We start from the raw sequence: 26963 nt of genomic DNA, 5'->3' as shown, positions 1-26963 counted from the left end.
GGTAAAAATGGGTTGGGGAGAGAACCACCTAACTTATTGCTTTGCTCCAATAAATCCCTCCCGCCTACCCCCATTCCTGGCTTCAGTCGCCATTTTACTTAAAAAGGCTTCTTCTCGACCCGAGCAGCCAGGTGGGGAAGCGTGTGAGATTAACCAATCAGAAGGCTACAGGGTAAATGGCTGAATTGTGATTGGGCACTAGTGACCAATCAAATGGCAGAACCTCCTTATCTAATCGTATCGGCACATCGTCTTCCGTTTCAACCAATGAAAAGGCAAAGCGTCTTTGCCCAATAGTCTTGGTGTATTGTCCCTGTTTCAGCCAATAAAAAGGCAGAACACCTTTGTCCAATTATATTCCCAAATTGGCTTCCGTTTTAGCCAATGAAAGTGCTATCCCACGTTGTCCAATTGTGTTGGCTTCACCGAAACCAATCATAAGTCAAATCCTTATTGTCCATTTGTATTGCTACCCTGGCTTCATCTAGACCAATGCACAGGCAGATACCCATTGACCAATTGTGTTGCAGAATATCTTGAGGTTTGGGCCAATGATGCGGTGCGGCCCTGGTTCGGCTTTCAGTAATTGGTTTAAGCCCGGACCAATGATAGGACGGTGCTGGGTAAGCGCGGCCAATGGGATGGCCGGATTCTTTGCGCGGGAGGTGTGATGGCGCTGTTGTGAGCTGCAGCACCTGGGGTAGGTAAATCCTGAGGGTGAGGTTGGGGCAGAGGGAGCGACTACTGTACATGGGCGGTAAGACTGTACACCGTGAGCCTGGCAGCATGGTCCTGCTGATCATCAGTAGTGCCCTGCTAGCCTGAGGTTAGACATTAACCATGGTGTGTGTTGCTCAAGGCCATGTCCACTACATAATACACAATGTGACTAGCTCCTATGAGAAAAAGACATTGGAGATTATTTACAAGAAACACCATTTAATTATAAAGAATGCTGGGTTAGAGTTGTTAGATGGTGGTTTCTGATTTGCTCAGACTTTTTTTTCTGTGCTGTACAGCTCTTCTTTGAACTCTATCATTCTTTGAACTGTTTACAAGACACATAAGCACACAAAGTGACAGGCCCAAGTGCTGAAAAATAGGGTCAGATTTTGTTTTTTTTATTCACTCATGAGATGCGGGCAATGCTGGCTACCCAGCATTTATTGCCCAATCCTCCTTGCCTTTAAAAAGTGACAATTGGTGACAGTTGAGTAGCTTGCTAAGCTGATTCAGAGGGAAGTTTAGAGTTGATCACAGTCTGTGGCCACATTAAAACAACCGATCATGTCTGATCTTGGAAACTAAGCAAACTTGTAAACAAAAAGAGAAATTGCTGGAAAATCTCAGCAGGTCTGACAGCATCTGTGGTGAGAAATCAAAGTGTGTGTTTCAGGCCTGGTTTGTGTGTGATGGGAGACTGCCTGAGAACACCAGGTACATTTGGATTTGATGGGCCCTCATGTGGTGCAGTGATAGTGTCCAGACCCCTGGACTGAGGGACCTGTGAAATAACATCTCAAAATGTCACCCACTTTAGCGAACCAGATGGTGTTTTTTACAATCAACAATGTTTTCATGGTTTTAAACTAAAGCTCTTAATTCCAGGTTTTAAAAGAAATTTAAAATTGGAGGTGTAGTGGACAGCCAAGAAGGTTACCTCGGATTACAATGGGATCTTAATTAGATATGCTAATTGGTTGAGGAGTGGCAGATGGAGTTTTATTTATATAAAATGTGAGGTGCTGCATTTTGGGAAAGCAAACCTTAGCAGAACTTATACATTTAATGGTAAGGTCCTAGGGATTGTTGTTGAACAAAGAGACCTTGGAGTGCAGATTCATAGCTCCTTGAAAGTGGAGTTGCAGGTAGATAGGATAGTGAAGAAGGCGTTTGGTATGCTTTCCTTTATTGGTCAGAGTATTGAGTACACGAGTTGGGAGGTCATGTTGCAGCTGTACAGGACATTGGTTAGGCCACTTTTGAATTATTGCGTGCAGTTCTATGCTCCTTCCTATCGGAAGGATGTTGTGAAACTTGAAAGGGTTCAGAGAGGATTCACGAGGACGTTGCCAGGGTTAGAGGATTTGAGTTATAGGGAAATAGGCTAGGGCCGTTTTCCTTAGAGCGTCGGCAGCTGGGAGGTAAACTTATAGAGGTTTATAAAATCATGAGGGACATGGATAGGGTAAACAGACAAGGTCTCTTCCCTGGGGTATTGGAGTCCAGAACCAGAGAGTGTAGGTTTAGGGTGAGGGGGAAGGATATAAAAGAGATCTAAGGGGCAACATTTTCATGCAGAGGATGGTGTATGTGTGGGATGGGCTGCCGCAGGAAGTGATGGAGGCTAGTACAATTGCAGTATTTAAAAGGCATCTGGATGGGTATATGAATAAGAAATGTTTGGAGGGATATGGGCCGTGTGCTGGCAGGTGGGACAAGATTAGGTTGGGAAAGCTGGTCGACATGGATGAGTTGGACAGAAGAGTCTGTTTTCTTGCTGTACATCTCTATGACTTTATGATTCTAATTCAAATTCTGTCATCTAAATTGAACCCAGGTCCCTAGATCTGGATCTCTCGATTAATGGCCTTGCAATAATACGACTAAGCCATCACCATCTCATGAGATAGATGGTTGATGAACCACCACACACACACACACACACAACTGTAGTGTCTTTTCCCATGCTGTTTATAGAGACATAGAGATGTACAGCACCATTTGGTCCAACTCGTCCATGCCGACCAGATATCCCAACCCAATCTAGTTCTACCTGCCAGCACCTGTTCCCATATCCCTCCAAACCCTTCCTATTCATATACCCATCCAGATGCCTTTTAAACGTTGCAATTGCACAAGCCTCCACCACTTCCTCTGGCAGCCCATTCCCCACACGCAACACCCTCATGTGAAAATGTTGCCCTTTATATCTCTTTTATATCTTTCCCCTCTCACCCTAAACCTACACCCTCTAGTTCTGGACTCTCCCCACCTCAGTAAAAAGACCTTGTCTATTTACCCTATCCATGCCCCTCATGATTTTATAAATCTCTGTAAGGTCACCCCTCAGCCTCCAGTGCTCCAGGGAAAACAGCCCCAGCCTATTTAACCTCTCCCTATCGATCAAATCCTCCAATCCTGGCAATATCCTTGTAAACCTTTCGAGTTTCACAACATCCTTCTGTTAAGCAATGTTATGACTATCTATGTATAAAATTGTGAGGTGAGTGGGTGGTAAAGTTCTGGGCATGGGCGGAGACACATCACAGGTCTTTACATCGGGGCTGGTGGCTCCAACCACCCTCAGCATAGCAGGCTCTCTAGATCTTTGGACTATTTTATGAGGACTGTGGAATGCTGGAATCAGAAATAAAACAGAAAATGCTGGACAAAATCATGTTTGGTAACACCTGTGAACACAGGAACAGGTAATATTTCAAGTACGGTATGACTCTGCTTGCAAAACTGGGCTGTCCGTTAACTCTGTTTCTAACTGCACAAATGCTTCTAAACCTGTTGAGTTTTTTTGCATTTTGTTTTTCTGCCTGGTTATTGGTCGCCAGTTCTCGTGGCCTTGAGTACTGGGGAGGATTGGAGGCTAAGGCAATAGAAATTTCTAATTTATTGCATGGTGTCTTCACATTATCATGCTGCACTCCCACTCCATTAAGTGATCTGAAACGTCAAGGTAATGTATCCCAGACAAAGGGGGTCTCTTCAGGGTCCCAGGACAAACAGCAAAACAAATGGACAGCCCCTTTAAAATACAGCATATTTGGTTGTTCCAATTTTGTAAGGCTCTAGTCATACAAAATGGTAAACTGTTATGGAACTATCTCTGTGTGGGTGATTTCCCTCTTTATTCCACAGTCTCTATCAGGGTGACTTTCTGTCACTGACAAAATGAATTCCTTCAAATCACGAAGATAGCACTGTCAGGTTTCTGCCCTCCCCTCATTGTGACAGGAAGTACTTTTACCCTTACCCTGTCTAAAATCTTGTGTATTAAATTCTGTCTTGTAATTATATGCTGTTCACAGCGCAAAAGGATGTCACTTCCAGCATCCATTGTGTCTACATCAGCTCCTTGTAATAGCAACTCTCCCAGTCAAACTCACCTGTCTTTTCCCTGTAACTCCAAAATTCTCTTTTGAATCTGCCTTTAATATACTTTTAAGAATATCATTTCAGATCTTAAAACATGTCCTGTTTAAAAAAAATGTTTTTCCTCATGTCATTGTTGCTTCCTTTGCCTGTTATCTTTAAATCAATGTCTCTGATTTTAGGGTTGACCATCTGATGATTTTGACTCAACATTTAACGCTAGAAGTCTGACATAAAAATAGAAAATCTAGGCTGGTGAACCAGCATTGAAAAGGTAGGTTAACGTTTTCAATTGAACCCATCAAATCTCATATATATTCGGTCACACTGCAAGATTTAGTTATTCGCTGTGAATGTTGGAAATTAGAAATAAAATCAATATGCTGGAAGTATTCAGCTGGCCTGGTAGCATCTGTTGAGAGAAAAACATAGATGCTACCAGAATTGCTGCTCATTTCCAGCATTTTCTGTTCATTTTATTTTGTTTCTGGATTCGTTCTGTAGTAGTTCATTTTATGTGGTGTCTTGATGTTTCTTTCAAGGGGTGTATGGAGGCATTGTATAAAATACACATATTTCCATTAAACACTGAAGTAGCTTTTCTTTGAAGGTAGCATTTCATGTTACTTTTATATGAGCCAAGATGGATCAGAAGATTTTGGATTTGGCAGCAGCCGAGGATTGTCAAGGATTACTGCAGTTACTGCAGCGCATGAAAGAACAGGAGGTGAGCAACTTTCTTTGCCTTATATAATGCAGCATTGAGAGATGTTAAAATATAACTATTTTCAACAAGACACTTTGAAGTTTAAATAAAATGTTTATGATACATTGCATTCAAAAATATTAACTCAAAAGATACATGCATTATAATATTGTCCAAAATAAAATGCTGGAAATCTGAACTAAAACAGATAATGCTGGCATTAAGTAGTAGGGTTTACATCTGTGGAGACAGGTCAAAGACCCAAAACATTAATTTTGCTTTCTCTTCTACCTGATTTGCTGACTATTTTCAACATTTTATGGTTTCATTTCAGAATATTTTCACCTGTTTCAAAAAACAAGTTTGAATATTATTGAGCAAGTACTTTAATGACTACTTCAGTCACGTCTCCTTTGAGCACTATCCCCTCCAGATTCTGAAAACTTTTGAGGGCTTTTCACAGGCATTCCAGTATACGTTTAAAAAAAAGTTCCAACTGCAATTTCTATTGGTGTTTATTTCAAAAGGGTTTAATTGTTTATAGAAAAGGAATTTGTACACAAGTGTAATTTTTTGAATGAGATGCTTATATCAAATTCAGGCTTGTATATATACTCTAATCCATGTTTTACTTTGTGTTTAATTAGTTAACAATGTGACATTATAATTTGAATATTACTTTTGTTATAGGTTGGTGCCCTGATAACACGTTATGCTTTGAAAGGGAAGGAGATTGGAATGCTGATGAGAGCTATTTTTAAAGGTTGGTGTTCAATAATAAACAATATTTGTATATCAAATTCCAACTTCAGAATGCAACAGTTTAATGCATTCCATCCCTCATCACATCACGTTGTATTTAATTGGAACAAGTGCATATTGATCAGTTTATAGCTTATGGAAAGAAAGTATTTATTTTTCAGCAATGATAATTGTTGTAATATAGTTTTGAAGTGAACTAAAAATGGCACTACAGACTTGAGGCCAATATATACACTTACTAGGTAGAAAATAAATGAATGAAATGTATTTATTGTAATTAGCCCTAATCTAACTGTATATGAGTCCTACTGTGAGTCAGTTATCAGTTATCGAATTCTAGACCATAATATGCAAACTACAAACAGCACTGAAAGAAGGCTAAATTTGAAGCCATATCCTGGAGTTAAAACAATGCTATGCAATCTCTCTGCAGTACTTGATCCCCTACCTGTTAACCAGTAAATTCAGAGAGTTGAGTGCTGATATAGTATATCTTGTCCTTTTGTTTTGCCTTTATAGGTTCCCCATGTGTTTCAAATGAAGGAGTTTGTCTGAGGCTTTTTGTTTACAAACATTGCATGCAATTAGTTGAATCAGGAGATCTACAATCAGATGTGGCAACAGACATGATTGGTTTGCTGATGCTTGAGGTAAACTATGAAATGAATGTATGTTGAGCATTTCTCTAACAAAACATTTAATGATAGTCGGATTATCTGCATTCAGACATGCCTTGTTTGCTCTCTAGCCTCAGATCCCTCACCACTCTCCAGCCCGGAAGCAGGTTCACTAAACAAAATCTTTTAATGCTAAAAGCAGTTATCTGTCATTTAAGGATAAGGTATTTTATGTTCTAAATGTAGTCATGTTTTCAGATTAAGATTCTGCTTCTGCAGCTGCATTTGCTATTAATCCCTGAAAATTTGTGCAGAATATAAGAATAGCCATTTTTCGCGCTGGCAACAATTTGAGAACATTAATGAAATGGAATTTGTTTTCTGTGAAAATAAGAAAAAACTTTGTGATGTTCCAGGTGATGTTTTTGAGTTTATATAAGATTATGATCAATAAAGTATTTATTCACTAGAAGTGATTTATTAAAATACCGAAACATACAGTTTATAAATGGAGGAATCAAGTAGAATTGTGACAATGAAAGTATGTTAGAGTTATAGTTAGTCCATTGGTAAAGTAAACAAAGCATAATGATTTTAGAGACAATCAGTGCATGTTTCTAGTGAGAAAAGAGGATGTGATGAGAAAATTCATCAACCATAATGATCTTATGTTGTCCCAAAAAATGTTTGTATTTGCATTCAATTCTGATTTTTCTTTTAGATTGTCATACTGATATTGTTGTTACTTTCTTGTCTATTCTGAATATCATTATGTAAGGAAGCATTGGAGTCCATAAGCTATCAAAGTTTTCTGTAAAGAGGGCATTAAGGAATTTAGAACAAGGGTAAAAGTTTTAAAGGGGAGTCATTAGAGGATTTAGAGCTGATGTTGGTCTGAAAAGACAATGATGATACATGGGTTGTATCTGGTGAGGCAAAGGGTAAACAGATAAATGGCAGTTTAACAAGTTTGCAAGATGGAAGATTGGCTTGGCATCTCTTGTACTCATCAAGTGACTCCATTGAAATAGTAGTAGCAGTATTATACTTAAATGCTAGTAAAGAAGCTCTTAACATTTATTACCTCCATGTTGCCTTATTACTGGGTATAGTACAGTATTATGTTAAATAATTTTTCACCGAGTTGGTCTGTTCTTGTGACTATAAAGTGTTTATATAAAGAGTTAATAATATGAGATTGTAGGTATCAGGGCATACATAATTTGCAAAATCTAATGTGATCTGTACACTTCATGCACTCTGAAGTCTGAGGTCTTCTTTTTAGGCTCATCAACTCCCTGGAGCTGCTTTAGCTGAATTGGCAAGCCTGTATGTGGATGCTATCAAAGGAGGAAGCATTATCAATGGCAAATCACTGGATCTTTTTCCTACAATACTTACTGTTCTGGCCTCCCAAGAAAGCCTGAATTATGGTGGCGGTGAGGAAAGTTTGAAAACTATACTGAACAGCAAATATTAAATATTTATTGGTGTATATGCGTCTTCTCCATTTTTTGAACTTACCCACGAAGCCCTATCATGTAGGTAGTATATTTCTAAGGGATTTTAACCATCTGTTATGTATAATTTTACATATTTTTATTCTCCTTCTGTTTGCTAGGTCACTTGAATGGAGAAGAATACAAGAAGCAACTAATCAACACACTGTGTTCCAGCAGGCAAGTAGCATCATGTGTGACTAATCCAAAGTAACATACCATTAGATAGCAATACTTTAGGAAATTGGAAATTCGATCAAGAAGCAATTAGCAACATGAGAATATTCAAGGATCTGGACAACTTCCTTGTAATTTAAGATTACTTGTTGGAAAATTCAGTTGCAATGTTCTTCTCCTTCCTATGTCTTCTAAAATTTTGACATAATGTGGAGAACTGTTCCATGGATGCCAGCACCCATCTATTAAGCTGTCCAATTAATTTGTCTTAATATGTGCACAAGAGAGTTCATTTAAGGCAGGCTGTCAAATGATGGAGGTCTGATTCTTTCCTCTCTGACATCTGCCAAACTCTTTCGAACCGGGGTTTACTGCAAACCAATCAGTAATGGCATCAGAACTCCTTAATTCAGGGTGCTGAGGCCAGTTTTAGTGCTCCCTAAATGTTGCTTGGGCCAGGATCAGCTAACTTTACTCAGGCTAGGAATGCCACTTGAAACTCATTCTACAGTAAATTATTCTACATGTGTATTGAGCAAACTTGTCCATTAGATTCCAGCCTGCCCTGTACTTCTAGGAACATAATTTTATTTCTGTTTTTAAATGCTTTCCTTTATTTTCCAGATGGGATCCAAAATGTGTCATTCACCTCACATCAATGTTTAGGTAAATTTATTTCTATCAGTTCAATGACTAAAAAGCAGCATTTTACCAAAATAAATTTCTGTAGCTATAAATTAAATCCATGTTTCCTTGTTTGTTCTCCTTCCCAAAGGGACGTACCACTCAGTATAGAGGAACTTCAGTTTGTTATGATGAAAGTGCTGAGAATGTTCCCCAAGTTGGACTTGCAGGAACTGCCTCCACTTGTCTATCAGTTGCTTCTTCTCTCCGCTAAGGTAGGATGGAAAACAAAACAATATTGACATGCTGATTTACAGCAAAATTTTATCATTTTGGGAAACTTACTTTCTTCAGGGTAAAAAGTCAAGCACTGTGTAGCAATGCTTCAAAGTGATGCTTGAGATGTTAATAAATGTAGCCTGGCTAAATATTGATGAGAAAGCATTGTTGTTATTCACTTGTATGATAACGATTGCAGGTAAATTGTCCACCTCTTTACTTTGTGATTTGTTCTTTTATTTTATAGGGTTGTAAGAAAACTCTTTTAGAAGGGATCATAACATTCTTCCATCAACAGGATCAGTTGCAGAAAGAAGAACAGACAGGAACTGAGTGAGTTGTCACTCTTGTGTGCTAGCTTATTTAAAATAGCAAAAAGGTATTCCATTGGAATCTGTTCCTGACCTCATTTGATTGATGTTCTTGCATGGGTGTGTTCAGATCATAAATATCCCCAGTCTTACCACCACACCCAAATATGCTTCCTGCTTCCCTCTGCTTAAAATTATGGCAGAGATTGCAAAGTTTGCTGTTTACCCAGGCTATGTTATCACTTTTATTTTTGCACAGAAGTGTACTTTTGTTTTCATTTTAAAGGTCCATGGAGTTGGAGGCTGTAACAGTGCCACAGGACCAGCTTTGTCATGTAGAAGGAACAGTCATTCTTCATATCGTGTTTGCTATCAAACTGGACCATGATCTAGGCCGTGAACTCATCAAGTATCTAAAGGTGTGACGGAGTGTCCAGTTTCTGTCAGCACGTTTTGCCTTTTGTCTTACCAAGAAACCTAGGTAAAAGATTGTTCTGCCAGACATACAAAAGAGATGGGGAAGAGTCAAAGGGATGAAAGTATCTTTGAGATGCTGGTAATGGTTTTGAAACACCTTTAGAATAAAAGCAAAAGGGAAAATTGATATCGGGCACTTAGCAATTATGAAATTCTGGGAAAGGTTAATTTTGTGCACTGCAGTATCTTTTCAATATTGAAGATTACTGGGAAGAAGAAATGAGTAAAGAGTAACCTGTTTAAAACTTCAGATATTTGAGAGGCAAATGGAGAACTTGTAAGGCAGCTTTTTTAAAAATCAGACGTGTGCTAAATTTTTTTGTTGGTCAGAATGGTTTTCTCAGTATTCTACTTCAGTCACATAATTCTATGCAATGGAGACATGGTTTCTGAAAGCACCTGTCCCATTGCTCTTAATAATCAAATTAATAATCTTATTACACCTTGATAAACCACTGATGTTATGAATAAAATATTACAAAACATTCTGAATGAATTAAAAGCTTTTTAAAATAATTGCCTGTGAATTTACGCATTAAATTTATTGAAGGAGAAATTAACTCGGGTTGTGCCATTTCAATTGTTAAATCTAAATAATGTAATTTGTCAGAAGATTGCACTTGGGTTGTATTGGCATGTTAATGCTTGGTGTCTTACAGTGAGGATAGCTGCAGTTTTAGATGATTTTCTTTGTTGTGTTTCCTTTGTGAACCCTGCCAAGTGCAGCGGCATTATTCTCTCAATCGGATAATGAAATTGGGAGGGGCTGGAGACAGTCACATCACTGAGGTCTTGTTTCTTCCAAATTGATTATCCAGCTGCCAGTATTGCCCACTGTCTCTCCCTCCCCGCACACACCCCCCCCCCCCCCGCCCCCAACAATGTATCAGGTAGAAAGTGCTCAGAGAAACACACATTTTATTTCAAACGTACCATTCATAATTTAGTATAACCAAAACTGATTATGAAAGTCTTAAAATATCCTACATTTGCCATTTGTCTAGGCTGGCCAACAAGGAGATACCAGCCGGGTTCTCTGCTCTTTTAACATTGCATTGATGCTGTCTGTAGCTAGGATACATCGATTTGAGGAGCAGGTATGTTTATTCTTCCATCACTTTATTTCATTTAGAATCTCCAAGCAGAGTTGAGTGGGAGTTGACTGGCAAGATTGTTTACATTGATTCATCAAGTCATGAGAGTCAGTGAATTAGATTAGTGATATGAAGAATATTGTTTATTACTCAAGATGATCTTGCTCAGATTTTAAGTCTCATGAGTAAATTTTATATAATAATGAATTTTTCCAACGTGGTAGAGTCATAGAGATGTACAGCATAGAAACAGACCCTTCAGTCCAACTAATCCATGCCGACCAGATATTCTTAATAAATCTAGTCCCACTTGCCAGCATTTGGCCCATATCCCTCTAAACCCTTCCTATTCATATACCCATCCAGATGCCTTTTAAATATTTGAAATCCCTTTAAATGCCTTCTTCACTATCCTATCTACCTGTGACTCCACTTTCAAGCCACTTTGAACTGCACTCCAAGGTCTCTTTGTCCTACAACATTCCCAGGACCTTACCATTAAATATGTCTTGCCCTGATTTGCCTCACTAACTAGCAGAATTCTGCCTCAACAATTTATGCCGTTTACCCCAGTTTCTACTTATTAATCCAAACCCTGGATCATCCAAATTCTGCATGTCTTAGACATACCTGCAGCTGTGTTCCAAGTTAAACCTTCAGCTGGAGTTTGCTCTTCAAGCTGTCTTAAACACTTAAATTGCAACCTTTAATTTGATCATTAGTTCCATCTTGCTTAAATTTTAGCTTTTGGTGTGATGTTCTTTGCCTTCATCGATCATTATGTGAGGTAGTTCTTGTGTCTGAGGGATTTTTGGTAAGTACTTGTTCGGTAAGACCAAATAGTGAAGAACAGTTATACAGATGTAAATGCTTCATTCAGGATTGTAATTTAAAGCAGTCTTCCTCAGTCTGCTGTTTTCTTGTGTGTGAGTCCAAGTGATTTTGTGACTTAGCATTTGGCTCTTTCCTTCTTGAGATTTAGGTTTGAATCCATCCTTACTTAAATGGGTGATTAAGGCAGTTCTCAAGTAATCCATGATGTTTGTGCCTATGATGGGGATATCTGGGAGTGAGTTTATCTGTATTCAGTCCCATAGGGCATATATCTGCACTTGTGCCACACATGTTAATATGTTAGGAAACATCAAATTTGGTTGTGTGCTTAGGATTGAGGTCTGTGATTTCTGGGGTACCAGCTGAATTTGTGAATGTGCCCTTGTGCAGTTTTACAAAATTAGAAAAGAACATCTGATAGCAGTATTTCTGCTTACTTATATTAAAACTGCAATTTCTTACAGTGCTTCAAAACAAAGTTTTATTTATAATTAAAAATGCAGCAAATGCACAAAGTACAAAAGGAGTTCTTCTCTTGCCTAGACATTGATTTTCTTTTAGATTAGATTAGATAGATTAGATTACTTAGTGTGGAAACAACACGTCCACACCGATCCGCCGAAGCGCAACTCACCCATACCCCTACATTTACCCCTTACCTAACACGACGGGCAATTTAACATGGCTCATTCACCTGACCCCCACATCTTTGGACTGAGAGGAAACGGCGCACCCGGAGGAAACCCACGCAGACACGGGCAGAACATGCAAACTCCACACAGTCAGTCGCCTGAGGCGGGAATTGAACTCTGGTCTCTGGCAGTGCTAACCACTGTGCCACTGTTCCGCCCACAAGGTTCTGTGTCTTGTCAGAGTTTGTGGTTATATGTCCCAGCAACCAATTTTAAAGATGTAATAATTGTCATGATCATTACTTTTATTTTATTGATCTCAGGTTATGTTGCCTACATGAATGAAAGAAAGATAGTTGAACGTTAAATTGAAATTTCTAGATCTGAATTATTTTGATTTTGGATTAATTACTGTTTCAGGTGTTCGACTTTCTAAAAACGGCGATTATAAAAAGTTTTAAAGATGGACAGTTTCAGCAAAATTCAAAATTCCTCCAGGATTTGATCCCTGCTCAATGCAATGTGTCCGAAATGATTTTGGAGACCGTGTCCAACAGGTTTATATTTATTTTTTCAGCTTAGAGCTTTTGGAATGGGTGCTAACATGAGCCATCATTTTACCTTTAACAGGGGAATTTCAGGTACTGTATCCTAATCTAACAAGATGTTATTTTAAAATATTTTTAAAAATCAAAAGTGGTGTGTTGAATTGCCATACTGAAATGTCTGCCTAACCAGCTGATATTTAATAATGTAAGTGGTAGAACATTTTACTATTCATTTTTTAAAAATTGATAATAGAACGACAAATAATGAACTCTCCATTCTGGTGGTTTTGAATCACTATTTTTAGTTGTAATGCAAGTGATTAGGCTGTTAAAGTGTCTAGAAACTCAAAATTTGAATGAGATCTGGAGTATTGCATGCAGTTTTGCAGAATGAACACTTTGAGAAGGGAAATACTGGCACTAGAGGGGTGCAGAGGACATCCACTAGGTTGGTGCCAGAGTTGAGGGAGTTGGCTTTTGACGAGAGACTGAGTAGACTGGGATATTATTCATTAGAATTTAAAATAATGAAGGGGGATCTTATAGCAACATATAAAATTATTAAGGGTACAGATAAGACAGAATTAGAGAGGATGTTTCCAATAGCGAATGAAACTAGTATAAAAAGGCATAGCCTCAAAACTTGGGGGAGCAGATTTAGGATTGAATTGAGAAGGAAGTTCTTCACCCAGAGGGTTGTGAATTTATGGAATTCCCTGCACAGTGAAGTTGTTGAGGCATCCTCAATAAATGATTTTAAAACTAAGATAATATTTTGTACAGTAGAGGAATTAGGGGTTACGGTGAGAGGGCAGGTAAGTGGAGCTGAGGCAATGAAAAGATCAACCATGACCTTATTAAATGGTGGAATAAGCTTGTAGAGCCAGATGGCCTACTCCTGCTCCTAGTTCTTATGTTCTTTTTAGCTTTTGATTTAAATAAACTACATTCGCTCAATCTGAAACTTTTCCCTTGTTCGCTTTGCAGTGTCTTTGGGTGGGACCATGTTACCCAATCTCTGGTACAGTTGGGATTTATATTCATGGATTCTTTTGGACCAAAGGCTGGTCCATTTGGGAAAGCTGCTGAGACTAACCCAAGTGCAGGAAAAACTCCATCTCAACAGACTTGTAGATTGGGAGCCAAGATTCTTCTTGAAACATTCAAAGTGAGTGTATGAAATATGGTTTATTGTGCTCTGTCTTTTGAAATATCTTCATGGAGTGAGTTACTTTGAGTTTTATTTATATGGTCAAAATGAACACTTTGCGCAGAGAGAATCAGAACAACAGGTGATTTCCAAATGGTGGAAAGTTTAAAACATGAAAATGTTGTGAACAGATACCGAAAATAATTAGAAGGACTGATGGATTGTTAGTATTTGTGTCAAGAGGACAAGAAATTATGCTTCAGTTATACAAAATCTTTGTTAAACCACACGTGACGTACTGGGGTAGCTCTGGGCATCACACTTTATGAAGCATCTATTAACCTTGGAGAGAGAGTACAGTGTGGATTAGATTACTTACAGTGTGGAAACAGGCCCTTCGGCCAAACAAGTCCACACCGACCCGCCGAAGCGCAACCCACCCATACCCCTACATTTACCCCTTATCTAACACTACGGCAATTTAGCATGGCCAATTCACCTGACCCGCACATCTTTGGACTGTGGGAGGAAACTGGAGCACCCGGAGGAAACCCACGCAGACACGGGGAGAACATGCAAACTCAGTCTGTCGCCTGAGTCGGGAAGTGAACCCGGGTCTCAGGCGCTGTGAGGCAGCAGTGCTAACCACTGTGCCACCGTGCCGCCCACTGATTTATCGGAATAATTTGTGGACTCTCTGAATTAAAGTAACAGGAGGAATTAAGCAAATATTGGTTGTGTTTCCTGAAATCTAGAAGGTTAAGGGGCGATTTGATCAAAGCTTTCAAGTTATTCGAACAGATACAGTATATCGACAATAATTATTTCTACTTATTGGTGAACCTGGGACTTAAGGGGCATAGTCTAAGAATTAGAGCCAAACTTCAAAAGTGAAATTATGAAACTCTCTTCCACAAATGGCAATTGATGTTAGGTAAATTGTTTAAAACTGGCATTAATAATTTTTGTTAACCAGAAATCTTAAGGGATTTGAGAAAAGATGGATTGATGCAATGTCCTATCAGCTGTAACCTCATTGAATGGCAAAGGATAAATAACCTCCTATTTCTATGTTCCTCTTATCTAATCTGCTTTTACATTAGTGTTGTTGGTTGAGGGAGAAATGTTTCTGAGGGCATTGGGAGAATATTCTTGTTCTCCAAGTACTGCCACTGAATCTTTAACCTCCACCTGAGCAACTTAAATAGGCACAACATTACCACTATAATATCTGATTCTAAGTAGGGATGCTTTCTAACATGTTTTACTTTAAGTGCTCTGACTTTACTCATTTCCCACCCTTATTTTGAATACCCCGGTGTTAGGTGTGGGTGATTGAAAGTAGAATTTTTTTTTGTAAAATTATATTCTTCAAAAATTATTCTTGATCCAGGTACATGAGCCAATTAGGAGTGAAATCCTCGATCAAGTTCTGAACAGGGTGGTGACAAAGAGCACATCACCAATCAATCATTACATAGGCAAGTAGACGTGACATTTAAGCCTCTGAGAATGAAAGAATGACTCTCACAACACTGGGCTGGAGTGTAAAGCTTGTTGGTCTCAGAAATTTAACTGCAGGTTGCTATTATCGTGCAATGGAATTTTCACATGGGATAGGAAGATTAATTTGACCCTGTCCGAGTTGAATTTTACATTTGCATGTTGGGTATATATTTTTCTTTGAACTCTTCACAACATTTGAGAGTACATTGCCAATCTGGGTTTCACTGGCATTTTGCAAAATTAATCTGTTAATTCCATAAAGTTATCTCCAACTCAAATTATTTTAAGTTTTGCTTAGGAGGTGGCTGATCTGGATGTACAGATTGCCTATTGCTGTTAATAGTTTGTTTTTCCAATCTGGTTGCAATATGAAGACATCCTTGAACAAATGTAATCTTTATTTTCTTATCTTTTCTCAGACTTGCTATCTGATATTGTAATCTCTGCTCCCCTCATTCTCCTGGACTCTTCCTCCAAGGTGATAGAGGCATTTGACCACTTGTCCTACTTGCCCCTTAGCACAGTCCAGGGACTACTAAAGGCAGTGCAGGTAAAATGTTTTGTTCCATCTGTTTTTGTCAGCTTTTCTAATACTGTGAATTGTTTCAGTAAAGTCTGTGTAATTTTCTAGTCACGATTTAAAACATGAAGTAAATAGAATTGGCTGAAGACTTGCATCTGTCATGCTGGGGATCACTGGAGGGGACAAAGATGGATCATCCATTTGGCACCTCTGGCTGAAGATTGCTGCTTCAGCATTATCCCGAGTATTAGTCTCTTCCATCACTGAGGATAAGGATATATGTGGAGCCTCCTCTTCCAATGAGTAGTTTAATTCGATGTGTCAAGACTGTACAGCCTAAATTTGATCAGTTGGTTGTTGGATTTCTTAGCTCTGCCAATCATTTGCTGTTTATGCTGTTTGGCATGCAAGTAATCCTGTATAGGAGCTTAACCAGGTTGACAATTCATTTTTAGGTATACCTGGTGCTGTTCCTGGCATGTTGTCCTGCACTCTTTTGAACTAGACTTGATCCCTTGGCTCGCTGGCAATGGTTGAATTGGGGATGTGCCAGGCCATGAGGTTGTAGATTGTGCTGGAGTGCAATTCTGCTGCTGTTGATGGCCCACGGACCCTCATAGATGCCCAGTCTTGAGTCTTTAGATTTGTTCAATTAGCATGGTGATAGTGCCACACAACATGATTGAGGGTGTCCTGAATGTGACTTGTTCTTCACAAGGGCTGTGCAGTGGTCACTCCTACCAGTACTGGCATGGACAGATTCTTCTGTAGCTGGCAGCTTGGTATGGATGAGGTCAAGTATGTTTTTCCCTCTTGTTGGTTCCCTCGCCCTTTGCCCCAAACCATGTCCTGTGCTATGTCCTTTAGGGTCTGACCAGTTTGATCAGTAGTGCTCCTGCCGAGCTATTCGTGGTGATGGACGCTGAATTCCCCACCTGGAGTATATTTTGTGCCTTTGCCATCCTCAGTGCTTCCTTCAAGTGTTGTTCAACATGGAGGAGTACTGATTCATCAGCTGAGGGAGGACAGTACTTGGTAATCAGCAGGAGGTTTCCTTGTCCGTGTTTAATCTGAAACCATGATTCATTACAAGGTCGAGAGTCAATTTGACGAATCCCAGGGCAACTCCCTCCTGATTGTATACTACTGTGCCTGGTCTGGCCTGCCAGTGGGACAGTACATATCCAGGGATGGTGATGGCAGTATCTGGGACGTTATCTGTAAGGTATGATTCTGTGTGCATGACTATATCAGTCAGTTGCTGAATCATAGAATCCCTACAGTATGGAAAGAGGCCATTTGGCCCACCAAGTTCACACCACCCTCCAAAGAGCATCCCACCTAGATGCACCTCATCCCTGGGACCCTGCATTTCCCATGGCTAATGCACCTTGCCTGTACACATCCCTGGACACTACAGGCAATTTAGCATGGCCAGTCCACCTAACCTGCACATCTTTGGACTGTGGGAGGAAACTGGGGCACCTTTAGTAAACTCATGCAGACAGGGAGAATCTGCAAACTCCACACAGACATTCGTGAGAGGCTGGAATTGAACCTGTGTCCGTGGTGATGTGAGCCACTGTGCCGCCCTATTGACTTGTCTTGAGATAGTTATTCTAATCTTGCCACAAGCCCAGATGTGAGTAAGTAAGTTAGTAAGTAAAACATCAGTAAATCATATAGCTGAGCAAGATTAGAGCTCAGGGAAAAACCCAGGGATAGTTCTTAATTGGTGAAGATAACTGTTGATGAAATGCTGGAGTTGTGATTGTAATTCAGTACTGGATTGTGGTTTTCTGAGTCTAGGGATGCATAGGCCCAAGACAGGAGAATGATCAACTAGAACAGAGATTTGATGACCCAGCAGTGTCAACATAGCATTAGCATCTGAGGGAGTTGCTGACAAATCTGTGGGATATATCCTGATTGCATTTGCCATTTGATGTGATCTATGGGTCATTTGTTCACAGTATATTATTCATGTTTACCACATGTTAATTATGGGTGTTAGAAATAAATTATACATGTATTATAGATGGTATTACTGTTTTAAAGTATATTATTTCTTCAAACCATGGAATCTTGTGTCTTTGTTCTCCTATTAAATTCTTTGGATTACACATTTTGCCTCCTTTAAAATTAAAGGTTTACTGGTCTCTAATCAGATAGATATGTGATTTGTTGGTTTGATCTGGGACCGTGACAAAATACAAAATTCAATCAGTGGGACAGCCTAAATTTGAGCCAAAGATTAATGTGATGTGAAGCCCAACAAAATTCCAGTGCTTTAAAATTGTGTTTGCATATTTCCCTGTAGATATTTTAATAAGTTACCATGGTTTTTGTTTTTAAGCCACTGCTGAAAGTCAGTATGTCCATGAAAGATTCGTTAATTCTGGTTCTGAGGAAAGCCATGTTTTCCAGGTGAACTCTCTTAATGATTTTTTTTATTCTCAATAGAAATATACAAAAGTGTTAGCTTCAAAAAGTGCAACAGAACCTATTTCTTGTTAGTTTAGCAGACTAATGTTGCCTTAATGTAACTTGTTAAGTAGCAACCATTTCAAGGGATTTGAATCACTTTGGGAGGTTACTGTGAGTTATATGGCAGATTTTTAATAGTCTGGACTTATTTATTTCACAAGTTTCATCTTTTATTCCCTGCTAAAAGAATTGATCCTTAATCAGAAACAAAAACAGAAATTGCTAGAAAAGCTCAGCATCTGTGCAGAGGAATCCAAGTTAACATTTCGGGTCCAGTGACCCTTCCTCACAACTGATCCTTGATCAGATTATTTTATGGATTTCAATAAACATTTGAAAACTCTCCAAGTCATCATTCATTGTGTTTAAGGTCACATTTTTGAGTGTTATTACCAAGCCTGCGGACTGCAGGTCATCACAGCTGAACCCAAATCTGTCCTCGCTTTATTTTTGTAATGGTAAACCTACAGCAATCAGGAGCAGGAACTAAACTGTTACCTCCAAGGGCACTCAAGTCAAGTTTTCAAACTGTAAATGACATTAGCAAACAGTTCTTATGACTCTATTAAACACAATGCAATAAACGATCAAGGAGGGAAATGGGGTTGGTCAGATCCAACTGTACTTTTGGATTTGAATGTTAATTGCACTAGTAGTGTGTGAAAGTCTTTGGACTGTCTTGGTCCTGGTTGCTTGTGTCATTGGGGGCCAACTCTCAGTTGGCTCAAATGCTACAGATAATCATTCAGGCCAAAGTGAGGGAGCTTGATTGGAAAGGGTTAGATGCCATACTTCTGCAATAGGCTTGGTATTTTGAGGTGGTGGCTGAGTTCAGACCAGGGAAGTTTATTTTGCAACTGCCTTACCTGAACTGGAACTGCTAATATTGGAGAATGTTTTCAGATTCCACTGGGATGGGGCTCCAAAGTAGTTATGCCAGTTGGCATACTAATTTCCTGACACCATTCCCTGTTTACCACAGTACGTTGATGTCAGCCATGGTGTATAAGAAAAGGGTTTGGAGATAGTTTTCCTTTCATGCCAGAGCAGGGAACAAATATTAGACTTGAAATGTTAACTCTGTTTTTCTCTCTCTGTTGATGCTGCCGAACCTGCTGAGTTTCTCAAGCATTTTCTGTGTTTATTTCAGGTTTCCAGCGTCTAAGGTATTTTGCTTCTATACTAGGGTAATTGAGCAGTCATTTGCCCATTTTTTCAAAAAAGGAAGCTGTTGGCAATGGGACCATGAGACTATCTAGTTTTTGGCCCAGTGGCAATGAGGAGTAACACCCTGTTGTGGAAGAGTAGAATCTTAGACACAGGAGAGGAACAAGGGCAGGAAGAATTCAAAGACAATACCCTACGTGTTGAGTTTTCCAAAAATGCAGCTACCAGTGACTGGTAGTCTACACAGTCAAGTGACTGATACTCTACACAGATCGTCACAGACATAAGCGAACTGGTCATGGAAGTCCTCTAGTTCACAACCTTGTCGGTCTCTGTCTGATCAATGTGACCTTAACGCTCATCACTTCTGACTTCTTCATAGGATTTATTGTAGTCCTGGTTAGCACCTTCCAAACATCTGCAAACCACTGCATCGTGGCAGCTTATTGATGCTTTATGACTGTGTAGGGATAGGGTGGAAAGTTACTCAAGCTAAAATGAAAGTGCAATTGAGAGGGCACAACATTTTTTAAAACACGATTATTTCACTGGACAAACCACAACACCTTTGAAGCTTTGATCTGACGTATTTACAGTACTGTTCATGTTCTTCTCACTTTCTTCTGCTTTTATTCAGCCACTTGGACTCCCGAAAGTCAGCAGTGGCTGGCTTTCTGTTGCTGCTGAAGAATTTTAAAGTATTGGGAAGTCTGGCTTCCAGTCAGTGCACACAAGCTCTCACGGCCAGTCAGGTATCTCACCTGTATTCATTCTTTCCAATTATATCTATTGTAACCATGTAAATTTTGTCAAATTATATATTCCAACCCCTTAGGGGATTAGGTGTCTTGTCTTAGTTTTAAATTTGATTTCTTAAAACCTGGTCCAATAGAAGCTGGTTAATACGCTGTTCGCAATGAGCAGCTTTCCTTAAAAGAAAACTTAAATCTGAAAGTGGATCCGTATTTGTGCACAACATGTGAACTCTCAAACACTTTGAGCTAAGGAGTCAGTTGAATTTAAGAATTAGCCTGCCATCTAGTGGAATTATTCCAAACTGTGGCTGTTTTTTTAGATTAGACTACTTACAATGTGGAAACAGGCCCTTCAGCCCAACAAGTCCACACCGATCTGCCGAAGCGCAACCCACCCAGACCCATTCCCCTACATTTCATCCCTTCACCTAACACTACAAGCAATTTAGCATGACCAATTCACCTAACCGGCACATCTTTGGACTGTGGGAGGAACATGGAGGAAACCCATGCAGACACGGGGAGAATGTGCAAACTCCACACAGTCAGTCACCTGAGCCGGGAATTGAACCAGGGTCTCTGGCGCTGTGAGGCAACACTGTGCCACCCACTTGGTCAGTAGTCTGTAAAGTATTGAGGTCTGCAGGCTAGTTGCCATGGAGGAATGGATTGAGATTATCATTTAGGTTGACTTCATTGTTTTATTAAAATAATTAAGTCTAGGATCAAGTATGAAGACAATCTGATCTTTGTTAAGTTGGGAGCAACGCTAAAATGTTATTTTTTATGTTGTCATTGTTCAGGTACAAGTGGATGTGCACATGCGTTACAATGCTTCTGCTAATGAAGCGCTTTGTTTGGAGATCTTAGGCAGCCTGAGGCGCTGTCTTAGCCAGCAAGTTGATGTTAGGCTCATGCTCTATGAGGTACTGATGTTAAAAGCTATTCTTGTAGTCTGTCAAATTTGATCTCTATAACTACAGTTAGCACTCACTGCTAATACTTCTAAAAAGAAGTTTTCTTATTGAGCATCACATTTTCCTCTTCACTTTTTATGTCAGCATAAAAGCTTTTTTAAATTTCAAGTGGCATGGGAATTTGGAACTAACTGATTCAATTCTCACTTTTTTTTATGGGACTGTATTAAGAGACTGTGATTTCCTATTTCATTCATCTTTGAAAGAGGACTGATCATCAAAGAAAACTGCTCTCTGTGCTGGATAGTTTGTGAACATTATGTTCATCTAGGAGAATTCTCGATAGTTGTTACTGACTATATTTCTGTCATTACTTTAATTCTGTCTTTGACCAGGCTAAAAAGTTGATGTTTCATAGTTTGCTTAACTGGTTCCCTCTACTATTTTTAATAGGGCTTGTTTGATGTTCTGCGTCGAAATTCACAGCTGGCACATACCATCTTACAAACACTGCTTTCACAGGTCAGTGTTAGGATATAGATAAATAATAGTTTTGACAAGAAAATGTATTGGACAAATTAGTTGGTTAAAGTTTTAAAAGGTATGTTTCTCTTCAAGAGATGTAGTCTATATAGACCACTGTACCTGTGCTGAAATTTTAAAAGAACTTCCCAGGTATCCCTACTCCTTGATCTTTCACCATAAGTACTGCACATTGTTCTTTTTCACATATATATTGAACATATATCAATTCCTTTTTCAAAGTAAATACTGATGTCATATGCACTCTCCTTTTGAGATGGTGCATTCGAAATCATTATAATGCACCACATTAAAAAATAACTCTCATTGCCCTAGTTATAGCCTGAACACTTATCTTAAATGTGAGTTTTCTAGTCATCAGCTCTTCTACTGGTGAAAACTGTTTCTCATTTATGTGTACTTTTCCTGCTGATGGACTGAATGGCCTCATTCGGTGACTCTCTAACACTGTTCATTCATTCTCAGCCTTCCTTATTATAAAAAGAATGATTTCCAACCTCTTTTGTCTCTCTGTGAAACCCTTCATTCTTGATGTCACTGATAAATCCTTTGTTTGTTCTTTTTAAGGCCTGGGAATTCTTTTTAGAATGTGTGATGCCCAGTACAGATCTCCGGCTGAGGCGTAATCACTGATATATAAATGTTAAGCATCCTTGTTTCTGCAGGCTCTGCCAGAATTTATAGAAGCAAAGGCATAGCAAGCTGCTATACTGCTTTGTCAATTTTCTCTACCACTTTTCAAGGTGTATATCTGAAGCACCCCTTTAATGTTGCTTACTTTCAATAATTAAATTGGTTTGCTCCTCTTCCTCCTAATATCCCAGTAATATTTGGTTAGTATCTTTCTTAGGGCACTTTACTCTGGGGATGTGCAATTAAAAACAAAGTCCATGTTGGGACATAATAGTGTCCGCTGATGTGAATTATAACTAGACCACTTGTAAATGAAAGAAAGCAATGCTGGGAATTGAAGAAGTTTCCAGATCAGGTGCACAATATTAAGGTACAGCTGGGCTGGATGCAGAGTAGAAATCCTCCTACACTTTCATTAAATACTCCCAGCTCAGATGAAACATGGATGAGATGTGTGTGACAGCTCTCATTATAGATTGTTCCAACATCCAAAAATGCCTATTGTTGCACTAATGGTATTTAATTCTCCATTTTCACACCAACCACAGGTCTCTCCAGTTACAATTTCAAATCGTAGGCACTCTAGCACATTTGAAAATGTTCCATATTCAATTGCATATGATGCTGCCTTTGCATTCAACAGTTATCTTGATTACTAAATGATAGGGTAACATGACATCAATCATTACCTAAAAACTAACATGTACTGCTATAACATTTCTGATCGTTCCTCAGCTAAAACGATTTTATGAAGTGGAGGAGGACCTACTACCACCTCTCAAGCTGGAAGGATGTATTACCACTCAGGGAAGCCAGATCTATCTCCAGGAGCCCCTGGTAATCTAATCATTTATGATTAAACTTAAGAATTTATGTATTTTACTGATGCATTGAGAAATGGCTTCGTTGGACTGTGAAGATTTGCGTGATTTTGTACCCAAAGGTTGAGTAAAATGCTAATCTGATGCATGAGCTAAGTTAACCTCTGTGTGGGATGAGCCATATATATTTGGAAGGTCCCAAGATCTGCTCTCAGTCCAAGTCTGCTGGCCTCAGTTGAAAGTGGTAAGGATGCTACAGCTGGCCTCTGTTTTCCTGAAGTAGAGAAAAGAGGAATTTAACAGGATATTTGTTCCTGATTCAGTGACTCACCACCATTCATCCCCAGCTGTAAAAGGCATGTGGAGATGCCCGTTGAAGGCAACACATGGCTGAGCCCATTGCTAAGTAACCTGGGTTCAATCATTTTCTGCTGGCTGTCAAATCTTACATGTGAAAATTGAACCATTGGTTGCTTGTTTAATGAGACAAAACCTAATGCATTATATTTATATCCAACCAAGAAACTTGATGACAGGTACAGAAAGAAAAAGAAACAAGTGAGTGTACTCATTTAAGTATGTACTGTAGGAAAGTGTCTTGTACAGTAGTCACACTTTTTCACGTTTGTAGGGTCAGTTGGCAGGACTGTAATTCAAGAGGTTTGTGCTTCGTGTTTCGACATTAATTTATGCTGGCTTCCCTCTTGCATTAATGAGAGAGTATTACATTATCACTCTTGGTTATGTAGCAAATTGAAGCATTTTCTGCTTGTTTCAGTGAGTGAGCTTTTTTTTTAATTCATTCAGGGATGAGGGCCTCACTAGCATGGCCAGCATTTACTACACATCCCTAATGGCTGTTAACAAGGTGATGGCGTACAGCCTTCCTGAGCCACTGCAATTCATTTGGTGTAACTGCACCTACAATACTGTTAGGGAGGGAGTTTCAGGATTTTGATACAGGGACAGTGAAGGAACGGCAATATAATTTGAAGTTAGGATGCTAGTTGGCTTGGAAAGGCACTTGCAGATGATCCCATGTTTCAGCTACCCTTGTCTTTATAGATGGTAGTGGTCCTGAGTTGGAAGGTACTGCCGAAGGAGTCATAACATTATACAGCACAAAAACTGACCCTTTGATCTAACTCATCTGTGCTGCTTTGGTGAATTTCTGTAGTCCATTTCGTAGATGGTACGCACTGCTATTACTGTAGTTGTTGGTGGATGTTGAAGATGTTGGATGTGACGCCAGTCAAGTAGGCTATACTGTCCTGGTATCATATGTTATAATGTTGTTGCAGCTGCTCTCATCTGGAAAAATGGAGTGTACTCTGTCACACCCCTGATTTGTACTGAAAACAACAAACATTGGAGATCACAGCAGGTCAGACAGCATCCATGGAGAGAGAGCAAGCCAACCTTTCAAGTCTAGATGACTATTCATCAGAATGGAGGATTGGCAATCAACCTATAGTTGGGGGGACAGGAGTGTTCGGGTATAAAGTGTTGATGGAGAAGAGATGTTGAAAGTTCAGATTAAATGATCAGAATGTGAGAATGGCTGAATAATGGTTTGTCGAACCCAAAGAGAGAAAATGCTGGAAAATCTCAGCAGGTCTGGCAGCATCTGTAAGGAGAGAAAAGAGCTGGCAGGGCTTTGACAAAGGGTCACTTAGACTCGAAATGTTAGCTCTTTTCTCTCCTTACAGATGCTGCCAGACCTGCTGAAATTTTCCAGCATTTTCTCTTTTGGTTTCAGATTCCAGCATCTGCAATAATTTTGCTTTTATCCAATGGTGTGTCGAACTGCCAAACTTGAAAGAGCAGGAGAAAGTGAGGACTGCAGATGCTGGATATCAGAGTCAAAAAGTGTGGCCCTGGAAAAGCACAGGCAGCATCTGAGGCACAGGAGAGTCGATGTTTTCAGTATAAGCTCTTCATCAGGAATGTGTGGCTTGAAAAGCACAGTTGGTCAGGCAGCATCCAAGGTGCATTCCTCATGAAGAGATTATTCTAGTAATGTCAACTCTCCTGCTCCTCAGGTGCTGCCTGACTGGCTGTGCTTTTCCAGCCCCACATTCCTGATGAAGAGCTTATACTGGAAAAGTCGACTCTCCTGCTCCTCAGATGCTGCCTGACAGACTTGAAAGAGTAGACAGTGCCACTGGGGTGGAGGGTTGGGGGTTGGGTGTTGTGAGATGGATATCGTGACAAAGAATGTCACAACTAAAGCTAAAAGAAAGGGATGAAATGGGAGTTAGTTCATAATTTGAAGGTGTTGAGCTCAATATTAAGTCCAGAAGACTGTAAAGTGCCTAGCTTGGAGATGAGATGTTGTTCCTCCAGTTTGCTCTGGGATTCACTGGAACACTGCAGCACGCTGAGGATGGGCATGCGAACAAGACACAGTTAAAATGACTGACTGCAGGAAGGTTGGGGTATTGTTTGCGCACAGACTTGACTTGTGCTTTGTAGATGCTGAACAGTCTCTGGAGAGTCAGGTGGTGAGTTACTTACTGCAGGATTCTTAGCCTCTGACCTGCTCTTGTGGCCAAAGTATTTATATACCTATTCCAGTTCAGGTTCGTGTCAGTGGTAACCCCCTGTTGTTGATCTTGCTTAAATTGAAGTTTAAGATCCCATTGAAGTTTGTAAACGAACCAAATGTCCTTTGTTATTTCTGCCTCAGAGTACTATTGAAAAGATTAGTTGATTAACATTTAAATGCGGTCCTTGAAACTTTGCTACCAGCAAATGAGCTTTAATGTTTGTCTGAAAAACAGTCGCTGCTTTTCACATTAAGATGACAGCAGAGTATGACGCTCCAACTGGAGCTCCCCGATCGCCAGTTCCTTTTCTCATTTTTTCCGTCCAGCTGCAGTATTTCTTCTGCCTCTGCCCCACTTTTAATTTCTTAAATTCGCCAGCTGGAGGAAATGGAGAACGGAGTCCAAGTCCAGCTTGGCGCGGGAGATGAGTCGCAGGTCAGAGGTGGATCACAGTGATCGTGGGCTGGGTCATAGGCCAGAGGCAGAGCACAGTGATCGTGGGCTGAGTCCCGGTGATGAGTAGCAGGCCAGAGTCAGAGCATAGTGATCGTCGGCTGAATCCCAGTAGTGAGTCGCAGGCCAGAGGCGAAGCACAGTGATCGCGGGCTGAGTCCCGGAAGTGAGTCACAGGCCGGAGGCAGAGCACAGTGACCGCGGGCTGAGTCCCGGAAATGAGTCGCAGGCCAGAGGCGAAGCACAGTGATCGCGGGCTGAGTCCCGGAAGTGAGTCACAGGCCGGAGGCAGAGCACAGTGACCGCGGGCTGAGTCCCGGAAATGAGTCACAGGCCAGAGGCGAAGCACAGTGATCGCGGGCTGAGTCCTGGAAGCAAGTTGTGGTCTAGAGCCTGAAACAGATGCAGAGCGAGCGTGGGCTGGCCAGGGGAGTGAATCATGGAGGACAGTGCATAGAGACAACAAGGCCTCATATTCTGAAAACTAGCAGGTGTGGACTCAGTGAAAGGAGGACTATAACTTGAGTACTTTAAAGACATTTTTTATTATCATTCTGGACTTTTTAAACTCTCTGTATTCTCATGCTAGCCTTTTTTATCTATTGCAATTCAGTAACAACATTTAAAGACCCTGTGTTTAAGATGGCACAAAGAGGCAACACTACAAACTTTTCACTGCACACATTCGAGTGCAGGTGACAATAAAGGTTATTCTATTCTAAATGAAATGAAGAAGGGTCACTGGACCTGAAATATAACTTTTGTCCATAAATGCTGCCAGGCCTGCTGAGT

At 40.0% G+C, this 26963-nt stretch overlaps 1 protein-coding gene across 5 annotated transcripts in view; it reads left to right on the top strand.

The window, feature by feature from the left end:
* Positions 1 to 637: 637 nt before the first annotated feature.
* The window catches only part of fanci (FA complementation group I), a 65753-nt gene continuing 39427 nt past the window's right edge, over positions 638 to 26963 (top strand). For 2 of the 5 annotated variants that reach the window (XM_060853277.1, XM_060853274.1), the window contains exons 1-21: positions 638 to 700; positions 4290 to 4385; positions 4722 to 4834; positions 5504 to 5576; positions 6095 to 6225; positions 7478 to 7631; positions 7814 to 7871; positions 8493 to 8534; positions 8644 to 8767; positions 9019 to 9104; positions 9369 to 9501; positions 10564 to 10656; positions 12540 to 12676; positions 13655 to 13835; positions 15211 to 15298; positions 15743 to 15873; positions 18203 to 18273; positions 20138 to 20252; positions 21059 to 21181; positions 21626 to 21694; positions 23084 to 23185. In XM_060853277.1, the coding sequence (XP_060709260.1) occupies positions 4751 to 4834; positions 5504 to 5576; positions 6095 to 6225; positions 7478 to 7631; positions 7814 to 7871; positions 8493 to 8534; positions 8644 to 8767; positions 9019 to 9104; positions 9369 to 9501; positions 10564 to 10656; positions 12540 to 12676; positions 13655 to 13835; positions 15211 to 15298; positions 15743 to 15873; positions 18203 to 18273; positions 20138 to 20252; positions 21059 to 21181; positions 21626 to 21694; positions 23084 to 23185 (1995 nt within the window). In that variant the 5' untranslated portion in view covers positions 638 to 700; positions 4290 to 4385; positions 4722 to 4750. The remainder of the gene's footprint in view (positions 701 to 4289; positions 4386 to 4721; positions 4835 to 5503; positions 5577 to 6094; positions 6226 to 7477; positions 7632 to 7813; positions 7872 to 8492; positions 8535 to 8643; positions 8768 to 9018; positions 9105 to 9368; positions 9502 to 10563; positions 10657 to 12539; positions 12677 to 13654; positions 13836 to 15210; positions 15299 to 15742; positions 15874 to 18202; positions 18274 to 20137; positions 20253 to 21058; positions 21182 to 21625; positions 21695 to 23083; positions 23186 to 26963) is intronic. The other 3 variants (XM_060853276.1, XM_060853275.1, XM_060853278.1) reach the window with 3 other exon arrangements.

The sequence above is a fragment of the Hemiscyllium ocellatum genome, chromosome 39, assembly GCF_020745735.1.
Source record: "Hemiscyllium ocellatum isolate sHemOce1 chromosome 39, sHemOce1.pat.X.cur, whole genome shotgun sequence".
NCBI lineage: Eukaryota > Metazoa > Chordata > Chondrichthyes > Orectolobiformes > Hemiscylliidae > Hemiscyllium > Hemiscyllium ocellatum.
Note: the sequence above shows the minus strand (reverse complement) of the source record. Positions and strands in the feature narration are given on the sequence as shown.